The 21,096-nt window shown below is 46.2% G+C and overlaps 3 protein-coding genes across 3 annotated transcripts; 2 read left to right on the forward strand and 1 right to left on the reverse strand.

Annotated features, from left to right (window-relative positions):
* The first annotated feature begins 718 nt into the window (after positions 1-718).
* On the forward strand, positions 719-10,088 carry DNAAF2 (dynein axonemal assembly factor 2). Its single transcript, XM_080683112.1, has 3 exons — positions 719-3,858; positions 7,416-7,559; positions 8,269-10,088. The coding sequence occupies exons 1-3, from the start codon at positions 2,098-2,100 to the stop codon at positions 8,734-8,736; spliced, it is 2,373 nt and encodes a 790-aa protein (XP_080539238.1). The 5' UTR covers positions 719-2,097; the 3' UTR covers positions 8,737-10,088.
* A 104-nt stretch (positions 10,089-10,192) lies between these two features.
* Positions 10,193-12,858, reverse strand: MGAT2 (alpha-1,6-mannosyl-glycoprotein 2-beta-N-acetylglucosaminyltransferase). The gene has a single exon (XM_080683249.1). It carries the CDS (start codon positions 12,374-12,376, stop codon positions 11,036-11,038), a length of 1,341 nt encoding a protein of 446 aa, XP_080539375.1. The 5' UTR covers positions 12,377-12,858; the 3' UTR covers positions 10,193-11,035.
* Positions 12,859-12,960: 102 nt separating this feature from the next.
* RPL36AL (ribosomal protein L36a like) lies at positions 12,961-14,161 on the forward strand. The gene is made up of 2 exons (XM_080668369.1): positions 12,961-13,060; positions 13,734-14,161. Exon 2 carries the CDS (start codon positions 13,765-13,767, stop codon positions 14,083-14,085), a length of 321 nt encoding a protein of 106 aa, XP_080524495.1. The 5' UTR covers positions 12,961-13,060; positions 13,734-13,764; the 3' UTR covers positions 14,086-14,161.
* The last annotated feature ends 6,935 nt before the right edge of the window (positions 14,162-21,096 follow it).

The following is a 21,096-nucleotide window of genomic DNA, read 5'->3' on the forward strand; positions in this document are numbered from 1 at the left end:
ATGAAATTCTACAAACCAAGAGAAACGTGTTCCAAGGGGGCACAGTCAACCGCTTTGAATGCTGTCAAGAGATCATAAGATACAGTGCGGAAATGGTCAGAAGTTCTGTTTTTGGTCATTTCAAGCTTTAAGAATTTAAGCATGAAATCATTCAAGTGGAGACCTTAAACGGGCAACTGACTATAGGAATTTGGAGTTTAGAACCTGATATGTAAGTCTGGTATTTATGAATGTAAATTTATTTGTGAAAGAGAGAGTGTAAATGGAGGAGATGGGGACCCAGCCTTGACGTATGATGCATTTCCACGTACAAGCTGAACAGAGGTAAACACCTGCAAAGCAGTGTTAAGTGTCTGGTAAGGTAGGAGAGGAGTCTGTAAAGTGTTTTGTCACTGAGATGACATCAATTGTGTGAAATGTTGGTGAGTTTCAACAAAACGAGAACAGGAAAATAATCACCGGATTTAAACTACTAATTAATAACTACTCTAGTCAATAGATACTCTTCTATAACATTACTTTGAGTGGCTGCAAAGAATCCCATTGTATGGCTGTACCAAAATTTGCTCAACTAGTCCCACTGTTAAATCCTTCAATTCTTCCCAAACCTTTAGAATCGTAAGTAGAGTTCTCTAGAGCATGTTTTAGAGTTGGAATTCTAGATCAAGAAATTATAAACATTTTATTTTTTATTTATTTTAATATATTTTTTAATTAATTTCAGAGAGGAAGGAAGAGGGAGAGATAGAAACATCGATGAGAGAGAATCATTGATTAGCTGCCTCCTGTACCCTGGGCATATGCCCTTGACGGGAATCGAACCTGGGACCCTTTAGTCCACAGGTCGATGCTCTATCCACTGAACCAAACTGGCTAGGGCTTAAAAGCTTTTTATACAGCTACCAAACTATGCTCTAGAAAGGTTTTACTAAGTTCTACCATGACCCAAAGGATACAGTAATTGTAAAAACAAAAAAAAACCTCTGCCATTTTGATAGGTGATATGTGGTATCTTATACTGGCATTTTTATTAATGAAGTCTTATATGTTTGTTGATCATTAGTTACTTATTAATAGCTTGCCCATATTTCTTGTCCCAAATGAGAGTTGTTACAGAGCAAATGGTATGGTAAAATATTCTGAAGATTGCCCAAGCCCTGTGGTCGGCAAACTGCGGCTCACGAGCCACATGCGGCTCTTTGGCCCCTTTAGTGTGGCTCTTCCACAAAAATACCATGGCCTGGGCAAGTCTATTTTGAAGAAGTGGCATTAGAAGAAGTTTAAGTTTAAAAAATTTGGCTCTCAAAAGAAATTTCAGTCGTTGTATTGTTGATATTTGGCTCTGTTGACTAATGAGTTTGCCAAACACTGCTAGCCGGTTTGGCTCAGTGGATAGAGTGAGGGCCTGCGGACTGAAGGGTGCCAGTTTGATTCCCGCCAAGAGCACAATGCCTGGGTTGCAGGCCCCATCCCCTATAGGGAACGTGGGGGAGGCAGCCAATCAATGATTCCCTCTCATCATTGATGTTTCTCTCTCTCTCCCTTCTTTTCTGAAATAAAAAATACATTACAAAAAATATTCAGAAGATTTAAATATTGGTTAGTGAAGTGAAAAAAACAACAACAGATAAACAAAGGTATGAATCACAGCTTGTGAATGCATGAGTTACCCTGGTTGGGTCACTTCTCAGGTCCCATCTTCTTGTCTGTAAAATGAGGATCAGTTCTATCCTGAAGTGTTATGAACTACGTATATGATATCTATATGCTGGAAATTATGACAATTATTATTATAGTTTTTCTAGTGCAAAAGTAACTGCGCCATGGCACAGGAATCTAAAAAACACAGACTGTAGGGTAGTTGGTTAGTTTGAAGCAACTAAGACGCTATTTCTGGCATTTCCACCATCCCACTCCAATTCCTTGCCGCCGCCTCCTCCTCCTGCGCGTCGGTGGCGTCACCATGGCAATAAGCACGGGGCCCAAGCACAATTCTCTGACAGTTGCTGACCTCGGCCGCTTACTGGCCTTGGGCCCGCGACTCCAAGGCGCTTCCCACTCTCTCAGGTGTCTGAGGGCTAGGGGCTGAGGAGCAGCATGGCCCACGCGGCGGCCTCTTCGCCGCTAGAGGACTTGGATCTGAGCGGAGAGGAGGTCCAGCGGCTCACCTCCGCCTTTCAGGACCCGCAGTTCCGGCGAATGTTTTCCGAGTACGTCGAGGAGCTCACGGACCCCGAGAACCGGCGGCGCTACGAAGCGGAGATCACCGCGCTGGAGCGTGAGCGCGGAGTGGAGGTGCAGTTCGTGCACCCGGAGCCCGGCCACGTGCTGCGCACTAGCCTGGACGGGGCGCGGCGCTGCTTCGTGAACGTGTGCAGCAACGCGCTGGTAGGTTCGCCCACCAGCCGGCCCGGCTCAGGGAGCGCGGCGGCCGGTAGCCAGTGGTCCCTGCCGTACAGCTTGGCGCCCGGCCGCGAGTACGCGGGGGGCCGCGGCACCCGCTACACGGTCTACGATGTTGTCTTCCACCCAGACGCGCTGGCGCTGGCACGGCGCCACGAGCGCTTCCGCCAGATGCTGGACGCCACGGCCCTGGAGGCCGTGGAGAAGCAGTTCGGCGTGAAGCTGGACCACAGAAATGCCAAAACCCTGAAGATCAAGTACAAGGGAACTCCGGAAGCCGCTGTGCTGCGCACGCCCCTCCCCGGCGGTGTCCCGGCCCGGCCCGAGGGGGAGCTGGAGAGCTCTTTCCCCGATTTCCCCTACCCCTACCGGTGCCCGGCAGCCGCCCGTAACTCTGAGGGCCACGGGCCCCCGCCCTCCGCTCTAGAGGCGGTTCCGCAGCCCACCCCCACGGAGCCTCGCTACAGTGTGGTGCAGCGCCACCGCGTGGACCTGCAGGATTACCGCTGCTCCCGGGACTCGGCCCCCAGCCCTGTGCCCCAGGAACTGGTGGTCAGCATCGAGCTGCCGCTACTGCGCTCGGCCGAGCAGGCGGCGCTGGAGGTGACGGGAAAGCTGCTGTGTCTGGACTCGAGGAAACCCGACTACCAGCTGCGGCTCTCGCTCCCGTACCCGGTGGACGACAGCCGCGGCAAGGCGCAGTTCAATAAGGCCCGGCGGCAGCTGGTGGTCACGCTGCCAGTGGAGCTGCCCGCGGCACGCCGGGAGCTCCAAGCGGCGCCGGAAAAGTCCGCCGGGGCCGGAACTGACAGCGAGGCCTGCACTTCCGCCCGCAAAGGAGACCCGGGCCCGGCTGGGGATCGTGCCGGGGAAGAGGACGCCGGGATCACCACCCCGGATGCCGCTGGGGAGGAACTTGTCTCCGAACCGGAACGGGACTTCGGCGGGCAAGCGGTGGCTACTACCGGTATCGAGGAGAAACCGCTTCCCGGAACAGGGAGCTCGCCTGGGGACCTAGTCAGGGGCCCTTCTGCAGGAAGGAGTGTGTGCGGAGATCTCAGCGTTGGGACCCGCGTGGCCTGGGAAGACTCAGGCAGGGAGCCTTCTGATCCAGCCATGGATGGTCCCGGGACAGACAGCGGGGGACCTCTGTGTCCTCCTTTGCAGTGTAAGCAGGATGAAGAATCCCTGACTCTGCTAATTCAAGTGCCTCGGATCCAACCGCAAAGTCTTCAAGGGGATGTGAGCTCCCTCCGGTACAAATTGTGCTTCTCCACCCAAGACTTAGTTTATTATTCCTTCTTTTTGCAGTTTGCTCCAGAAAATAAATTGAGTATCAAAGAACCAGTGGTTAGCATCTCTTCAAACAATGCAGTAATAGAACTGGCCAAATCTTCAGAGTGCTATGGACATTGGAGAGAGTGGTATTATGGTTTAAACAACGATTCTTTGGAGGTAACAGTTCTTTCTCGAGTCTTAGTATTTGAAATATTCCATCCTACTTTCAAAATTACAGCCTCTTAGTGCATTCTGAACAAAGTATTTTTCTTTTTCTTTTTAAATATATTTTATTGATGTTTTACAGAGAGGAAGGGAGAGGGATAGAGAGCTAGAAACATCGATGAGAGAGAAACATCGATCAGCTACCTCCTGCACACCTCCCACTGGGGATGTGCCCGCAACCAAGGTACATGCCCTTGACCGGAATCGAACCCGGGACCCTTCAGTCCACAGGCCGACGCTCTATCCACTGAGCCAAACCGTTTTCGGCTGAACAAAGTATTTTTCATTAGAACTTCTCTCGAAATTACTTGAAGTTGATACACGTGATGAAAGATGTCAGTGCACGTTAAACGCATACTGAAAAAACACACACACGCATCCCTTCAAAATTGTCCTTAAAGCATTTCTTCCCCTGGAGTCCATTGACTGAGGACATGAATGGATTCCCAGAAATCCATAAACCTCTCAGATTGTATGCAAAAAGTTTGAGAGTGCTTTCTTCTGGGCAGAAGGGCTGTAACTTTAGTCATGTTCTCAAAGGGTTGATGACCAATTAGAGTTTGAGAAGCACTCTGTTAGGGCCATATTTTAAGTTGGTAAGTAATATTGTCCAACCTTAGAAAATAAACAGCTTACTTCCAGAGAGCAAAAGTCATTTAGCCACATTTCTTATGTAGAAAAATGAATTCAGAATGAGGCGTCGATCTAAATTCCCTGCCCTTTCGACCATATAGTGCTGCTTGATTTTAGTGGCTGATCTTGGTAGGGTTGTACTCAGGTGGTCTTTATGTTACATTGAAATTACATGTGTTTTTGCATCTGTTTTAATCATCTAGTATTTTGCAGAATGGCTGACATTTAACAGTGTAATATAAACTACAGGCAAGTGCTGAAAATATTAAATTTGAAGTTCTAAAGAACTTTGTAAACTCACAAGTGAACCATTAGTGGTTTTGATTGAGGTCTGTATCAGTGTTACATGTAAATTTTAAAGCTCTTTTAAAATATTCAAGGATTTAATTCCCAGAAACAACACAAATTGCACAGATTATATGTTAAAAATTATATTAAAAATTAAGTTTTAAGCCTTGGGCTTTAACCTGCCAGAAATTTCCACTTCTTCCCCATTGTTTTTCTAGAAACTTGCTAAATTACATTTACATTTTATGAGGGATATCTTCTGTGAGAAGTGGTTAATTTGAAAGCCTCTAAAAGTGGTAAAGTAAGTATCCAGGGCTAGGTAAAATACTTTGTGATAATATAAAATAGGAAATTGACTATCTGTTTATGTCATTCCAAGGGAAAATTTAGGAAAGGGCAGTCACTTTCCTGTAATTGTCTTAATAAATGTGAAAATAACTCACAATATGAGAAGAAAGCTTTGCTGACAAGCAGTTGAGAAAATACTAAAGAATATATTTTAATCTGATTTTCTAGTATGATAAAATTATTTTAGCAAAGAAACCAGACAAAAATTAGATTATGGCGACTGTGTCTTATATCTTTGAAGCCTAAAATATTTATAATTTCTTCATTAATAATCACATTTCCTAAGGCTGACAGAATCATAATGTTGGTGTTTTTTTTTACAGTTCACTGTCACTGGACCATGCTCTTATTAAATTTCTAAAACATCACAAGAGTAGCTAGCCCTGGCTGGTGTTCAGTTGGTTGGGAAAGGTTGGGGGCATGCAGGAGGCAGCCAATCCATGTTTCACTCTTCACTCTCACATAGATGCTTCTCTCTCACTCTCCCTTCCTCTTTCTTGAAAATTAATAAATAAGGAAAAATCACAATAGTAGGTGGGTAAATAGATAATATATTACACATATTATATGAAAATAATTATAAAGTAAGGTTGATTTGTGGCTGTCAAGTTCACAATTGTTACTTTACACGTAAACAAGTACAACATATATTTATATAAGCCTTAAATATTTACTGGGAATTTTCCTAAAGCTTTAGGACCACTGAATACAGTATCTTTTATAGTAAAATCAGTCATCAGAATGTGAAGACAATTTTATGCAAATTGTATTTCAATCATAACCATTTCCATTCTAAATACATATTATTTTTCCTTAGGTAAACTAAAAACTAAACTATTTGGTATATATCTTTACAATTAATGTGTAAGTCTTTTCCAGAGACAGGAAACTTAAAAATGCTTTTGATGGGGGTGTTTTTATAATACAGTGTTATTCTGGATCTTCAAATAATAGCAAGGCAAATTATTCCAAAAAATTTTTTTTTGTTCCCAAGATTCACTTGTTTGGTAGGTGTTCCCAAGTTCAAACACTGTTTAATAGAAGGAAACCTGAAACTTGTCTCTTTCATATTTTCTTTCCTCATTTTGACTAAATAATGAACTTCTTAAATTTATGTATGTGAAAGTACAGAGGAAAATACTTTTACTTTGGGCAACAATGAACTTATTTTATGAATATAGTTATTCTTTTAGTGCCCTAACAATATTCCTGTATTCGCTTGACATCAATATGAAGAAATTGCTTTGTGTTTGGGATTTTTGTGAATGTGATTTTTGCATTTCCTAATAGTTTGGAAAACTATCTCATTCTTATAAATAGCTATATGCTGGTGTCACACTGGATTATCTCATTGCTTAAAAGTAAAATATGCTTCTTTTACATAAAATATTACACTTAGCTCTTACCTAAACAAGAACTAAAAGACAAACTGTTCACACAAAATTTTAATAGATCCTGTCATGTGTATTTCTTAGCTGACTCATTAAGAAGTGTCATAAGCCCTAGCCAGTTTGACTCAGGGGACAGAGTGTTGGCCTTAAGACTAAAGGGTCCCAGGTTCGATTCTGATCAAGGGCACATACCTTGGTTGCAGGCTCCTCCCTGGCCCAGGCCTTGGTCGGGGGCCCATTCAGGAGGCAACCAATCAATGAGTTTCTCTCACATCAATGTTTCTCTTTCCCTCTCTCTTCAAAAATATCCTCAGGCAAGGATTAACAAAAAACAAAAAAAGGTTATGTATTTCTCATAAAATATTAAGAGAAAAAAGTAAAAAAATATAATTTTTAATTTAGATTATCTAAGAGAAAACATACCTAGATTCAATAGAGACTAAGAAGAGTAACTGAACTTTTTCTTTTAGGTATGTACTCTTGCTATTTTTTTTAAATATATTTTCACTGATTTCAGAGAGGAAGGGAGAGGGAGAGAGAGGTAAATACATCAATGATGACAGAGAATCACTGATCAGCTGCTTCCTGCACAACCCCCATTGGGGATCGCTGCATGTACCCTGAACAGGAATTGAACCATGACCTCCTGGTTCATAGATGGACACTCAACCACTGAGCCACGCTGGCTGGGCACTCTTGCTGTGTACAGTTTTCTTTTGCCAAAAAGGCATAGGAATAACAAATACTTTAAAAGTATAATCCTGAACTATGAGAACTTTTATGAGTTGTTTTTATATAACACTGTGAAGTATGACCTATAAAGCAGATAGATACGTTTTTTTATTTTAGGAAAGGTTATTTGTCAATGAAGAAAATGTCAATGAATTTCTTGAAGAGGTCCTGAGCTCTCCATTCCAACAGACAATACCCCTAATTTCACCGTTAATTGAAGTTCTTCAGGTTACTGATAGTAAGCTTCAAATTCACACAAAGGTAAGGATTTTGATGGGTCTTATAGAATAGTGACTTAGGACAAGGTTAAAGCCTAATGAATAACTTAATTTTTTGATGTTGAAACTTTAAGCTAAGTGTACATAATGGTTGGGAAGAGGAATATAGTTTTTTGCATGTATTTCACTATGTGCTAAACACTCTGCAATTAATTTTCATATATATTATCTAATTCAATACCAAAATAAATGTCGAATGAGGAACAGATAAAAACTGACATTTGGGAAGTTAGTCCAAAGACCATGGTAACTATGTCATACAGTTTGTTCATTCTTTCTAGTTGAATCTTAAGTTTGGTTATTTTTAGTCGTCAGTATTGAATACAGAAATAATTTAGTTAACTAGCACAATTGGCATTTATGAATTGTGGGGGAAAGTGGCTCTGAATCACAGAAATTCAAGAAAATTCAAGAATGCCCTAGTAAGAAAGACTGCTAAAGGGTTGTAAGCCAGGATTATTTTATCCTGAGGGAGATGAGTCATTGAAACGAATACCAGAGAATTAAGGCCAGGTTTGCATTGTCACTAAATGACTGGCAGCATGTAGAGGATGACTTTGAGGAGGAAGAAGCCTGTCTGCAGGTCTACAAGGGTTATTCCCTCACAACTTAAAAAATTTTCCCAATGGTACTACAATTTAATTTTCTATTTATTTCAAAGAATTAATAACTTGTTGTTTCTCTTGACATAGTTGCAAGAACGTAGTAACTCTGAACAGCTTCATGAAAAGGAAGAAAAAGTCAACGAAGGAAGTCATCCAACTAAAAAAAATATAGAACATCCTACCACCTCAACAACTGCTTCTGATTCATCTATAGCAGTTAAAGTACGAGAAATAGACAGTTGTGGTTCAGTTGAATACTTGCAACAAGAGTCTCTTGATGTGTCCCAAATGTTATTTGGAAAGTCTCAGCAACCCAACTTAAAAATAGAACCTGAATTTGTAAAAGAAAAAGGTGCTGTTTACTCAAGTGAGGAGAAAGATAATTTAAAAGAACCGATAATGACTAAAGAGGAAGAATTAACAGTTCAGTATATACCTGGTTTTGACAACATAAAAGAAACCAATATGCAGGATGGTAGTGTGCAGATTATTAAAGATCATGTGACTCATTGTGCATTCAGTTTTCAGAATTCTTTGCTATATGACTTGGATTAATTCTTCAGAATTTAAAAGAGCAGAAAATTTTTGGACTTAAATTCTATTTCTGTAAACTACTACCTTAAAACCAAAGATACTCAAGAAAGTATATTTTGGATTTAAAATAGGTTTTCTGTTTACTCTCTAAAAACTGAAGATATTCAAGAAATTAAAATTTGCAATTTTGATTCTAATGGGGAAATGAGATATTTTTTTGCATGTAGAGTTTATACAGCTTCAGGGAGATAAGTTTTGTGATTCCTCTGAGAGATGTATATTCTTAGAGTTAAACATTTAGTTTTAATATAACCTGTATATATTTACTTCTGTGTTTGTTTTCAGCTTCTTTTGTTTACCATTACACTTTAATAAAGTTTCAAGATATTCACTAAGTTGTGTCTGTCACAAAAAGCAACTCTCAAGAATGTAACTAGAAGTATGAGATGCATTTGTAAGGGGGACAGAATCTCAAAACTGTGTTTAGAAATATCACTAAATAAGATGTATTTATGCTTGAAATAGAGATTCTTAGATGAAAGAACTTTACTAACCAATATTAATTCAAATTATATACAGATACACTGAAATTTATTATTTTTGCTTCAATTCTGTATTTTACTGTTCTCATCTGTCACCAAAAAATATATATATTTAATACAGGTTAATTAGTAATGACTTTAAGGCGGCAGCAGGTAATGTATCTGTGGCTAAGTTATTAATTTTGTGGAATAGTATTTGTATTTGAGGTCAGAAGAAAATCCTAATAGATTTTTTTTGCTCACAAAAATTTTTAGGACAGGATGAAAGAAAATATAGAAAGGAAAATATCTGTTGACCTAATCTCTGACCCCAAAGGCCATGACCTGATGCATTTGTTCCAAAAACAGCTACCAATTCAAACTTCTGGCTTTACCTTAGTCCTGGAAATTACCTAGTATCTTTAGTCCTTTGAACTGGGGAGGTCAGATTAGAACACCAAAAGCTGTTTTTCTTTACATTTATAATCTTGGTAAAGTCTGGAACAAGTCTAGGCTGAGAACAGTATAAATGTGGCTAGCTCACAAAACAAGAGAACTATTTGCCCCAACTTAGATGACCAGATGCATTTTCCAACTATAACATGAATCTTAATTTGAGGCAGTAATTTTGAAAATGTCCACTTAACACAATTTTCATAGATTGAAATAACTGTAATAGCTACACAGAAATTAGTCTATAATTTTTGATTGAATGGAATCGTATACTGTTAAGGGAAACTTCTACATTAAACGTGGAGTAAATTTTAAGCCTCTTTCCTATTATTTACTGTATCTGTCCTTTTAAAAAGTATGACTTCAGTTAAAATAAAGCTGGCACTAGAACATGTTTCACTTTGGCGTGACTAAACTTTGTATCATTTCTGGCTGTATTTCACAGCAGCTTTTTATTGTTCATTATCTATGTCTGGCTAGTTTCTTCCAAAGGGAATACACTGTCAAGAGCTGGGTTTTCTTTATTATTTCAAATTCAACGTACAAACAGTAAACATGAAGATGTAATACTAACTTCTAGAATGTCTACTGAATTTTGGTGTAAAGAGTAAACAAAATTTATTCTGCAAAGTGATTAGGAACCTTTTTATGCAAAAATGAGTATTTTATTTTGGCAGACTAAAAGAAAAAAAGAAACAAAACCACTGTTTTTCTACATTGAGGTGAAAACAGTGTTAAAATTTTTTATCAATCAAATACATTCCAAAAGAAAATGTGCTCTATGAAGGTTCCAAAGCACAGGCAAATCTTAACACAATAATACAGGAATCTGTAATACTGAAATTGACTCTGTTTTGACAGGGTGTTTAACAAACATAACTTCTGAATTATAAAACCAGCCAAGCAATCTCTTCCTAGTAACTGTGGAGAGTGAAACTGGGCTTGTTCCATTAATACTTATTTCATTGTAATACTTCCTACTGCTATGTCAATTTTAAGTAAATTTTGCTGTACTTAAGTTTTGAAAGTGGAAAAGTGTACAAAGTTCCAGGTAAAAAGATTAATAGATGCAATTTAAATAAAATTTCCCCTCTTCTCTCACAGTAATGATTACCTTTCCCAGATACAGATTGAGCTTTAAAACCCAACTCCCAAAATGAAGACTTGTATTTTAAATCTTAATCAGACATAAAAGGAAAAGATTACTATAATTGGATACCTTTTACAATAATTTTTTTTTCGTATTAAAGCAGAAACCAATCCCTAAACTCCTTTATTCAATTGTCTGTCCTGTTGGGACAAATATCAAAAATAGAAGACTGTCACCTTTTGTAATTGTGATTTTTTCATTGCAGTCTTCTATAACTTTTACAGAGTTCGTGGTCTCTAATATCTCCCCACCCTCCATTTTTCCTAGGTGGGGAAATGGGTGCCATAAACTTTTCACTGATAGATAGAGTTTCTGGAAACATGTACTGTTTGTTACTATTTAAGAGTGACTCAATTTGGGCACTCTGGGTGGATGGTCTACAGGTTTTCTTGTGGTGCATACCACAGTCTCCAGCATGAAAAATCCTAGGTACCTGAGGAACCAGCACTTTCCAGAATTTTGGAAGACAAGATACAGTCAAATACTGAAGAGTCCAGTCCCAATTATAATCATCGTAAGTACAGAAAGTGTCTGTGCAATCGATCAGCTTATGATAAGCATCCCGGGTCAAGGCTAGACCCATATTGTGCTCTGTGGATTTCCAAGTTTTCACATCTACCTTGTCAGCAATGCCTGAGAAACTTCGACTGGCAGTATAGGTTCCCAAGGAGAGAACATCACACTCAGGACACTCTTGCTGCTTTAATTTCCTCATTTTTTTGAAAACATGGTAAAAGTCTGGAGCTAAGTAGTGATCCTCCTCTAGGAAAAGTATGAGGCCAGCATAGTCTCGAAGAACTTTGACCCTTTCCCATACAAAATGCAGCTTCCACCACCAATGGTGTTTGGTTTGGGAGAACTTGGCCTCTCTATAATGGCCAAAGGAATCAGGATACTCAGCATTAATGCATCCCATCTTCAAAGCTGAATCCTTCTCCAGATCTCTGGGGCAATCTCTGGGGTCACTGCCCGGAAACTCGTTGGGGTACAACTGAATGCTGAAAGGAAAGAACACCTGCAGAACAGGGCAGAAATCCACCCCAGCGATCAGCTGATTGATCTCTGTTGACCAGAAGTCATGGCTAAAGATGACGAGGACGTTGTCAATGCCCTGGGCTTTTCGAAGTGAGTCCAGCAACAATTTGAGGTAATCAGGCCGGTTATGCACCTGGACCACCAGCACTAGCTCTCGGGGGGGCCAGGAGCCGGCTTTATCTACATTCCTCAGCGTCTGGTCAAAGTTAAGCTGATATACCAGGGACCTGTACTGCAGCGTCAGGTTGTCCGCCTCGGGCAGCGGGGCCGCCGCGACCAGCGGGGCCGCCGACTCGTTGGAGACCCGGCGGATGTCCATGGACACGGCGGGATGGTCCCCGCCCCGGCCACCCGCACCCCGCGCGGGTTCGGCGTCCAGCAGCGGCGGGGCGAGGGCCTCGCTCTTCCTTTGTCGCCCATTGCTGCTCCAGAGAACGAAGCCGCAGGCGGCCACCACGAGCGTCAGGATGAGCACCTTCCGCTTGTAGATGCGGAACCTCATGGTCTCCGGGGCCGGGAGCGCGGGCAGGCGGTGCGGGAAAGAGCTAGCGGCTTCTGCACGGAAGGGGCGGGCGGGCGGCGGCCGTCGCGTTGGCCTGTAGCAGTCGGAACTGGCCCCCGCGGCGGCCCTCGCTAACTCATACCCGGCCCCGGGGGTCCTGGGACCCGCAGGCTCTCAGCTTCCCCGCGCCGCCGGGCTCCACTCATCCTCGTCGGGCAGCTGCAGCTCGACAGAGACCCCGCCGCTAGGGACCGGGACTCTGGGTCGCCTCTGTCCTCTCCATTCAACACGGGTCCCAGCAAAAGCCCCGCGCGGCCCACCGCACCAGCTTCTTTACCTGCACCTCCAGCGGCCCTGCGTCCTCTGCGCTCTCATCCTTACGCGGGCCACAGACGGCCAAGACCGAGCAACGAAGGCTCGCCCCACTCCGGCGACGACCGCTCTGACAACCTGCGACTAGCCCGCGGAGCGCCGGGGCCCTCAGGCCCACACCCTCCGCCCCGCCCCTGGGGCCGTTGGTTGGAGCTTCCAAGACGCCTGCGGAGGTGCCCGGCCTTCGCTGCCCGTTGCCTATTGGTCCATGGCCCTGTCGCTCAAGGCTCGGTTCCTACTTCCGCTTCTTTCCTCCATTTCCTGTTAGGCGCGAGCTGAGCGAAGCGGAGAGTGTGGTCTACGAGTTTCCCGGTAAGCTAAGGTCAGGCTGTAGGCGTCCCCACGGGAGCCTCGGGTGCTAAAAATCCGGGGATGGAGTAGGCCCTGGTAGGAAACGGAGGGAGAGACCCGCTGCTTTGGCTCGAGAGAGTTCAAGAACGGGCTTCTGTCTCCGGAAAGGGGTTCACGCATGGCGCTGCTGGGCCGGGAGGCACTTGTTAAGGACACGTCAGCCTTCAGGGCGGCTGGTGGGTGACGGTGCACGGTACTACGGAGGGGAAATGCGAAACCAGACTCCTGCGGTTCTCGGAGAAGGAACGGGGGTGGGCTCCACGCGCACGGAACCGGGCAGGCCCAGGAGCTAGAACGTGGAAGGGGGTGCGAGGAGTCGTCGAAAAGAAACTAGTCTTGGCCCTCTCTGTGGTAGAAAATTAACCAATCATCACTACGCTTTTCTTTTTAGCAGCCACAGTAAATTAAGTCCCCTTTATACGCTTTCGCTATTTTTTAGTGAGTCTCCTTCTAGAAGTGTGCCAATGATTTAAGCATTCCAAAAAGGTGTGCACACTTGCATGTGCACTTAGGGAAAATGAGTAGTTGGTGGATTTATACATTACTGATTTATGTTATTTTCCTGTAAATACTTATAAAGTACTTTTACTTATTAAAATGTTTAACATCTATCATATTTTAAATATCTCAACAGTTTCCATCGTACAGACAGTTCTGCTGCCAAGATGGTCAATGTGCCTAAAACCCGAAGGACTTTCTGTAAGAAGTGTGGGAAGCATCAGCCTCACAAAGTGACCCAGTATAAGAAGGGGAAGGATTCCCTGTATGCCCAGGGGAAGAGGCGCTATGATAGGAAGCAGAGCGGCTACGGTGGGCAGACAAAGCCGATTTTCCGAAAGAAAGCTAAAACCACAAAGAAGATTGTGCTGAGGCTTGAATGTGTAGAGCCTAACTGCAGATCAAAGAGGATGCTGGCCATTAAGAGATGCAAGCATTTTGAACTGGGCGGAGATAAGAAGAGAAAGGGCCAAGTGATCCAGTTCTAAGCTTTTATTTTTGAGAGGAAAATGTTAAAGCTGTAGAAAAATTACCTGTATGAAAATAAATGCAGTGATATTCTTACTCATATCTTTTGTCTTTTGAAATATAAATGAATTTCATGTTTAATGTGGTTATAAATTAAGGAAATAAGAGTAAATTTGTAAGTGAATCCTCTTCAAATTATTAAATTTAGTTCCACAAGAATTGAAAATTTTTATATGTAAAGGTAAGAGTCCCACCTCAAACTTAATAGGGAAAATATTGATACTTTATCTGATCAATTTCAAATATATGTTGGGTGAATTTACAATCATGATGGATGAGCTGCTGGGAAAACTTAAGATTTTGAAAAATAAATGCAGAGGACAAGCTAAGCCTGTGTATAGCAGACTGAGTGGGGCAGAGGATCTAAGGGGATAAAAAGCATACTTTTTGCAAATGTACTGTAATAGGAACCACTGGCCACATGTAGCTACTTACATTTAAAAGGCAAAGCCGAAACCGGTTTGGCTCAGTGGATAGAGCGTCAGCCTGCGGACTGAAAGGTCCCAGGTTCCATTCCGGTCAAGGGCATGTACTTTGGTTGCAGGCACGTCCCCAGTAGCGGGTGTGCAGGAGGCAGCTGATCAATGTTTCTAACTCTATCCCTCTCCCTTCCTCTCTGTAAAAAATAAATAAATATATTAAAAAAAAATTTTAAAGGCAGTTCCTCATACTAGCTATATTTAGTGTTCAACAGCCCATAAGGCTAGTGGCTATACTATTGCACAACATGGATACAGAGTATTTCCCATCAGTTTTTGGACAGCACTCTAGAATACGGTCTTGAATGTAAGGTAGGAGTTGAAAACTGACTTCTACCTAAAATTCTGAAGCTAGTAAAAAAAAAACAAAAACCCGTAAGTGCCCAGCCAATGTGTCTCAGTGGTTGAGCACTGACCTATCAACCAGGTCAGGGTTCCATTCCCAGTTAGAGCACATGCCCAGGTTGTGCTCCCCAATAGGGGGCATGCAGGAGGCAGCCAATCCATTTATATCTTTCCAATGCTCATTCCCTCTCCCTCTCTGAAATCAAAATTATCAAAACAACCCATAAGTCTATGATAGCATGAACCTTTTGGTTTTATAACACTAATTAAAGTTATGTGAATGTGGTCTCTCATTAATAGCTACACTACTTAGAATGGCCCACAATTTAAAAACAATTATTTCTGGAATTTTTCCATTCAATATTGTCAGATCTTCACTGACCATGAGTAACTAAAACTGCAGATAAGGGGGGACTGTGTACTCTTGAGATGTACTCAAATGTTATAACTTATTGGCTGTTGGGAAAGTTGAGAAGCTAAGCAGTTAAGATTGAAAATAGAATGGAATGTGGAAACCCAGAAGTGAACCTAGTCATTGCCTGTGAAAGGCAAGGAAGAAACAAGTTGAGTGTCAAATGAAAGGAAAAACTGGGAAAGGATATAGGTTATGAGAAGAGGGCAAGAAATTCTGCTTTTTGTATTGGCAGCTAGGGTATTTACATGGGATGGTTTGTTGATGAGTAAGACAGGCAAAGGGCTAGGGTGTAGGAGTAAGAGATGGTTAATACTTATTCCTAATATTGATTATTATGTCTGCATTTGTTAATGAAAAAGTCATTGTTTTTCTACAACAGATACACACAAATTTTAAATACGCTGTAAAACATCACCTTAAGGAACCATGTTGTTTTTTTAATCCATGTTTTTACTGAGCTTAGAGAGAGGATGTGAGAGATACATTATCGGTTGCCTCCCAAACTTACCCTGACCAGGGATCAAACCTGCAACCTAAGATGTGCTCTGACTGGGAATGAAACTTTTGGTGTGTAAAATGATGCTCCAACCAACTGAAAGCCAGGGCTAAAAAACCAATGTTTTATTTGGTTTTATATTTATGGGCGACCCCTCACCAATTTATAAGTTTAGAAAGTCCTAAGATAATTATAGAATTCTTGGTTTTAGAGACCAAAGCGAATTAACTTTAGAAGGCAGTATGAAGCTTGGGCTAAATCTCTAATCTGGGTTCATGGTATCTCCCTTCTAGGAGGGTTAAATGAAATATATAAGACTGGAACAAAGTAAGTACCAGATAAATTGCAACTCTTTTTATTTTAGGCATGTTTGCATTATATGTAATTTTTAAAAATAAAAAAACTAGAAATTATGATTTTTTCAGGAAGAATTTAACCACTAGCAATACAAATTTAAGGTTACCCAAAGCATTACTCCCTCTGGACCAAGATCTTGTCTGAAAGAATCAGCTCTGAGAAGAAATTTTACAATTCATATACATAGTTTTAATAAAAATTCAAAACAGTATTTGCTCAAAAATATTTGCATTTTCAGGGTGAAAAAATGCCCCAAATAAATAGTTTAGGAAGACAATGGAGGTTATGTAAGTCATAAGAAATAGTCATATAGACTCCACCTATAACTCCAAGCCCAAAGTAGAAATAATATATTACTGGAAAAGGTTTTCTCCAGTAAGTTTTACTCTTGATCCTCCCCTTTGTTCTGAGAAACCAGTTATGGAACTACTAGGGGCCCAGGGCACAAATTCATGCACCTTGAACGGTGGGCCAAAAGGCTGCAGTAGGCACAGGGGCGGGTCTCCGCCCATCCTCCCCCCGCCACCCCCAGTCCTGTATGCCAGCAGCCCTGCTCCTGCTGCCACTGCTCCCACATGCTAATAGTGCTGGCCCCGCTCACACCCGCTGAAGGCGCAGAGTGATTGGGGCCAGCACCGTCAGTGGGTGCAAGCGGCAGTTGCTGCCCCAATTGCCCCTCAGGAGCAGGGGGAGGTGGAGAAGCCCTCAGGGGCGATCAGGGCTAGCAGCCGCCACTCGCACCTGCTGATGGCGCCAAGCAATTGGGACTGGCGCCGGGCACCAGCAGCAGGTGCGAGCAGTGGCTCCAGCACTGGCAGCGGGTGCAAGAAGTGGCTGCCAGCCACAATCTCCCCTCAGGAGCAAAGGGAGGTGGAGAAGCCGAGGGGCAATCGGGGCCGGCAGCTGCCACTTATACCTGCTGACGGCACCGAGCTGGCACTGGGCGCCAGCAGTGGGTGTGAGCGACAGCTCTGGCACCAACAACAGATGCAAATGCCTGGTGGGACCGTGGCACACAGGAGCAAAGAATTTTCAGTAACCACCAGAGGCTCGCCCCAATGACAGCGCCCTGCTCACCTGCTCCACCATCCCGCAGCAGCCAACACCCGCCATGTTCCGCGCATGCCCCCTGGGGGTCAGCGCACATCATAGCGACCACTTGTTCGGTTGTTCCGCCATTCGGTCTATTTGCATATTAGCCTTTTATTATATAGGATTATAATGATCTAGGGGAGAGGTTGAATTAAGAAAGGCAGGGGAATGAACAGAAGGAACAGTTCTAGGGATTCCAGACTGTTTCAAGTTGTTTACTTTTCTATTCTCTCTGCCTTACTTCAAAGCCTCCTCATCCTTTAGCTGGTGTATGGCCACCACTCTTTACATTTAAAAAACTTAAACAATAAACAGAAAAAGAACCCTCAAATAACACAAAATAATGTCAGTAAAAAGTAGCACTTTTCTACTCCTCTCACCCAACCAAAAAACTTGTTCGAATTCTAAAAATAAAGAAATCTTAGAAATACAACAAAGATTATGTGATTAAAATCTTATATATTAAAAGAATAATATGCAAATTGACCATCACTCCAAGACACAAGATGGCTGCCCCCATGTGGCCACGAGATGGCTGGCAAGGGAGGGAAGCTGTGGGCAGAGGGGGGTGACCAGGCCGGCAGAGGAGGGCAGTTCCAGGAGACCTGGTCTGCAGGGGTGGGCAGTTGGGGGGACCAGGCCGACAGGGGAGGGCACTTGAGGGGGACCAGGCCTGCAGGGGAGAGAAGTTGTGGGGGGACCAGGAGAGCAGGGAAGGGCAGTTGGCAGGGGGGGACCAGGCCTGCAATAGAGGACAGTTGGGGGGGGGGGGGACCAGGACTGCAGAGGAGGGCAGTTGTGGGCAATCTGGCCAGCAGAGAGTGCAGTTAGGGGTGACCGAGCCAGCAGAGGAGGGCAGTTGAGGGGGACCCAGGCCTGCACGGGAAGGCAGTTGGAATGGATCAGGCCAGCAGGGAGGGCAGTCAGAGGTGACCGGGACAGCATAGGAGGGCAGTTGAGGGGAACCAGGACAGCAGGGAAGGACTGTTGGAGGGGACCAGGCCTGCAGGAGGGGGGGCACTTTGTGGGGACCAGGCCTGCAGGGGAGGGCATTTGGGGGGGTGGACCCAGGCCTATAGGGCATGGCATTTGCAGGGGGAACAAGCCTGGAGGGTAGGGCAGTTGGGGGGTGGGGACCAGGCCTGCAGGGCAGGGCAGTTCTGGAGAGACCAGGCCTGCAGGGAGAGCAGCTGGAGGCGGGGGGACCAGGCCTGCAGGGGAGGGAAGTTGTTGGTGATCAGGCCAGCAGGGAGGGCAGTTAGCAATGACCGGGCCAGCAGAGGAGGGCAGTTGCGGGGGACCAGGCTGCATCGGAGGGCAGTTGACGGGTCCAGGCATGCAGGGAAGGCAGTTGAGGGGAATCAGGAGAGCAGGGGAGGGCAATTGTGTGGGACCAGGCCTACAGGGCTGGGCATTTGCAGGGGGAGGGTAGGGCAGTTGGGGGGTGGGGACAGGCATGCAGGGAAGGCAGTTGAGGGGAATCAGGAGAGCAGGGGAGGGCAATTGGGGGGGGGGGGAACCAGGCCTGCACGGGAAGCAGTTGGAATGGATCAGGCCCGCAGGGAGGGCAGTCAGAAGTGACCGGGTCAGCATAGGAGGGCAGTTGAGGGAGACCAGACCACCAGGGAATGGCAGTTGTAGGGGGACCAGGCCTGCAAGGGAGGCCAGTTGAGGGTGACCAGGCCTGCAGGGGAGGACAGTTGGGGGGGCCTCAGGCCTGTAGGGGAGAGCCGTTGGGGGCTACCCAGGAAGGCACTTGGAGTGGACCAGGCCAGCAGGGAATGGCAGTGGCGGGGGGGACCAGGCTTCAAGGGAGGGCAGTTGTGGGCGATCAGGCCAGCAGGGAGGGAAGTTTGGGGTGATCGGGTGAGCAGAGGGCAGTTGGGGGCGTGGACTAGGCTTGCAGCGGAGGACAGGTGTGGGGGGACCCAGGCCTGCAAAGGGCAGTTGAGGGGGACCAGGCCTGCAAAGGGCAGTTGAGGGGGACCAGGCCTGCATGGGAGGGCAGTTGGTGAGTGCCAGGCCTGCAGGGGAGGACAGTTGAGGGGGACCCAGGCCTGCAGGGGAGAGCAGTTGGGGGGACTAGGACAGCAGGGGATGGCAGTTGGGGGGACCCGAGCCTGCAGGGAGGGGAGTTGGGGGGGGTACCAGGCCAGCAGGGAATGGCAGTGCGGGGGACCAGGCTTCAGGGGAGGGCAATTGTGGGTGATCAGGCCAGCAGGGAGGGCAGTTAGGGGTGACCGGGCCAGCATAGGAGGGCAGTTGGGGGAGACCAGACCAGCAGGGGAGGGCAGTGGTGGGGGGACCAGGCCTGCAGGAGAGGACAGTTTGGGGGGGGGGGGACCCAGGCCCGCAGGGAAGGGCAGTTGGGGGGGGGGACCCAGGCCTGAAGAGTTGGGCAGTTGGGGGGACCAGGTCTGCAGTCAAGGGCAGTTTGGGGGGCCAGGCATGCAGGGGAGGACTGTTGTGGGGGACCCAGGCCTGCAGGGGAGAGCAGTTGGAGGGAACTAGGACAGCAGGGGATGGCAATTGGGGGGGGGGGGACCAGGACTGCAGGGGAGGGCAGTTCGGGGTGACCAGGCCAGCAGCGGAGGGCAGTTGTGGGGGACCAGGCCTGCAGGGGAAGGCAGTGGTAGGGGGACCAGGCATGCAGGGGAGGGCAGTTGAGAGGGAGCAGCCATGCAGGGGAGGGCAGTGGTGGGGGGACGAGGACTACAGGGGAGGGCAGTTGAGGAGGACCAGGCCTGCAGTGGAGGGCAGTTGAGGGGGGACCAGGAGAGCAGGGAAGGGCAGTTGGGGGGGGGGGACAGGTCTGCATGGGAGGGCAGTTGTGGGCGATCTGGCCAACAGAGAGCGCAGTTAGGGGTGACCGAGCCAGTAGAGGAGGGCAGTTGAGGGGGACCAGGACAGCAGGGGAGAGCAGTTTGGGGGGGGGGGGTACCAGGCCTGCAGGGGAGGGCAGTTAGGAGTGACGGGGCCAGCAGAGGAGGAAAGTTGGTGGAGACCAGGCCTGCAGCGGAGGGCAGTTGGAGGGGCCAGGCCTTCAGGAGAGAGCATTTGGGGGGACCAAGCCTGTAGGGGAGGACAGTAGGGGGAGACCCAGCCCTGCAAGGGAGGGCAGTTGGGGGGACCCAGGCCAACAGGGGATGGCAGTTGGGGGAGATCAGGTCTACAGGGGAGGGCAGTTGTGGGTGATCAAGTTAGCATGGAGGGCATTAGGGGTAACTGGGCTGGCAGAGGAGGGACATTGGGGGAGACTAGTTCTGAAGGGGAGGGTAGTTGTGTGCGATCAGGCCAGCAGGGAGGGTAGTTAGGGGTGACCGGGCCAGCAGAGGAGGGCAGTTGGGGGAAACCAGGCCAGCAGGGGAGGGCAGTTGTGGGGGGACCAGGTCTGCAGAGGAGGGCAGTTGTGTGCATCAGGCCAGCAGGGAGGGCAGTTAGGGCTGACTGGGGCAGCAGAGGAGGGCAGTTAGGGGTGACCAGGCAAGCAGAGGGCAGTTGGGGTGGACCCAGGCCTGCAGGGGAGGGAAGTTGTGGGGGGATCCAGGCCTGCAGGTGAGGGCAGTTGGTGGGGACCAGGCCTGCAGTGGAGGGCAGTTGGGGGGGGGGACCCATGCCTGCAGGGGAAGGCAGTTGAGGGGGACCAGGATTGCAGTGAAGGGCAGTTGGGGCGGGGGCAGGCCTGCAGGGGAGGGCAGTTGTGGGCGATCAGGCCAGCTGAGGGGGCAGTTTGGTGTGACCAGGCCAGCAGAGAAAGGCAGTTGGGGGGGGACCAGACCTGCAGGTG

This window comes from Plecotus auritus (genome assembly GCF_963455305.1).
Source record: "Plecotus auritus genome assembly, chromosome: 1".
NCBI lineage: Eukaryota > Metazoa > Chordata > Mammalia > Chiroptera > Vespertilionidae > Plecotus > Plecotus auritus.

Coding starts and splice junctions, on each gene's coding strand:
- DNAAF2 (XM_080683112.1), top strand. CDS start 2,098: ATGGCCCACGCGGCGGCCTCTTCGCCGCTAGAGGACTTGGATCTGAGC. Junction 3,859..7,415: donor TAAACAACGATTCTTTGGAG/GTAACAGTTCTT, acceptor TTTTTATTTTAG/GAAAGGTTATTTGTCAATGA. Junction 7,560..8,268: donor AGCTTCAAATTCACACAAAG/GTAAGGATTTTG, acceptor CTCTTGACATAG/TTGCAAGAACGTAGTAACTC.
- MGAT2 (XM_080683249.1), bottom strand. CDS start 12,376: ATGAGGTTCCGCATCTACAAGCGGAAGGTGCTCATCCTGACGCTCGTG.
- RPL36AL (XM_080668369.1), top strand. CDS start 13,765: ATGGTCAATGTGCCTAAAACCCGAAGGACTTTCTGTAAGAAGTGTGGG.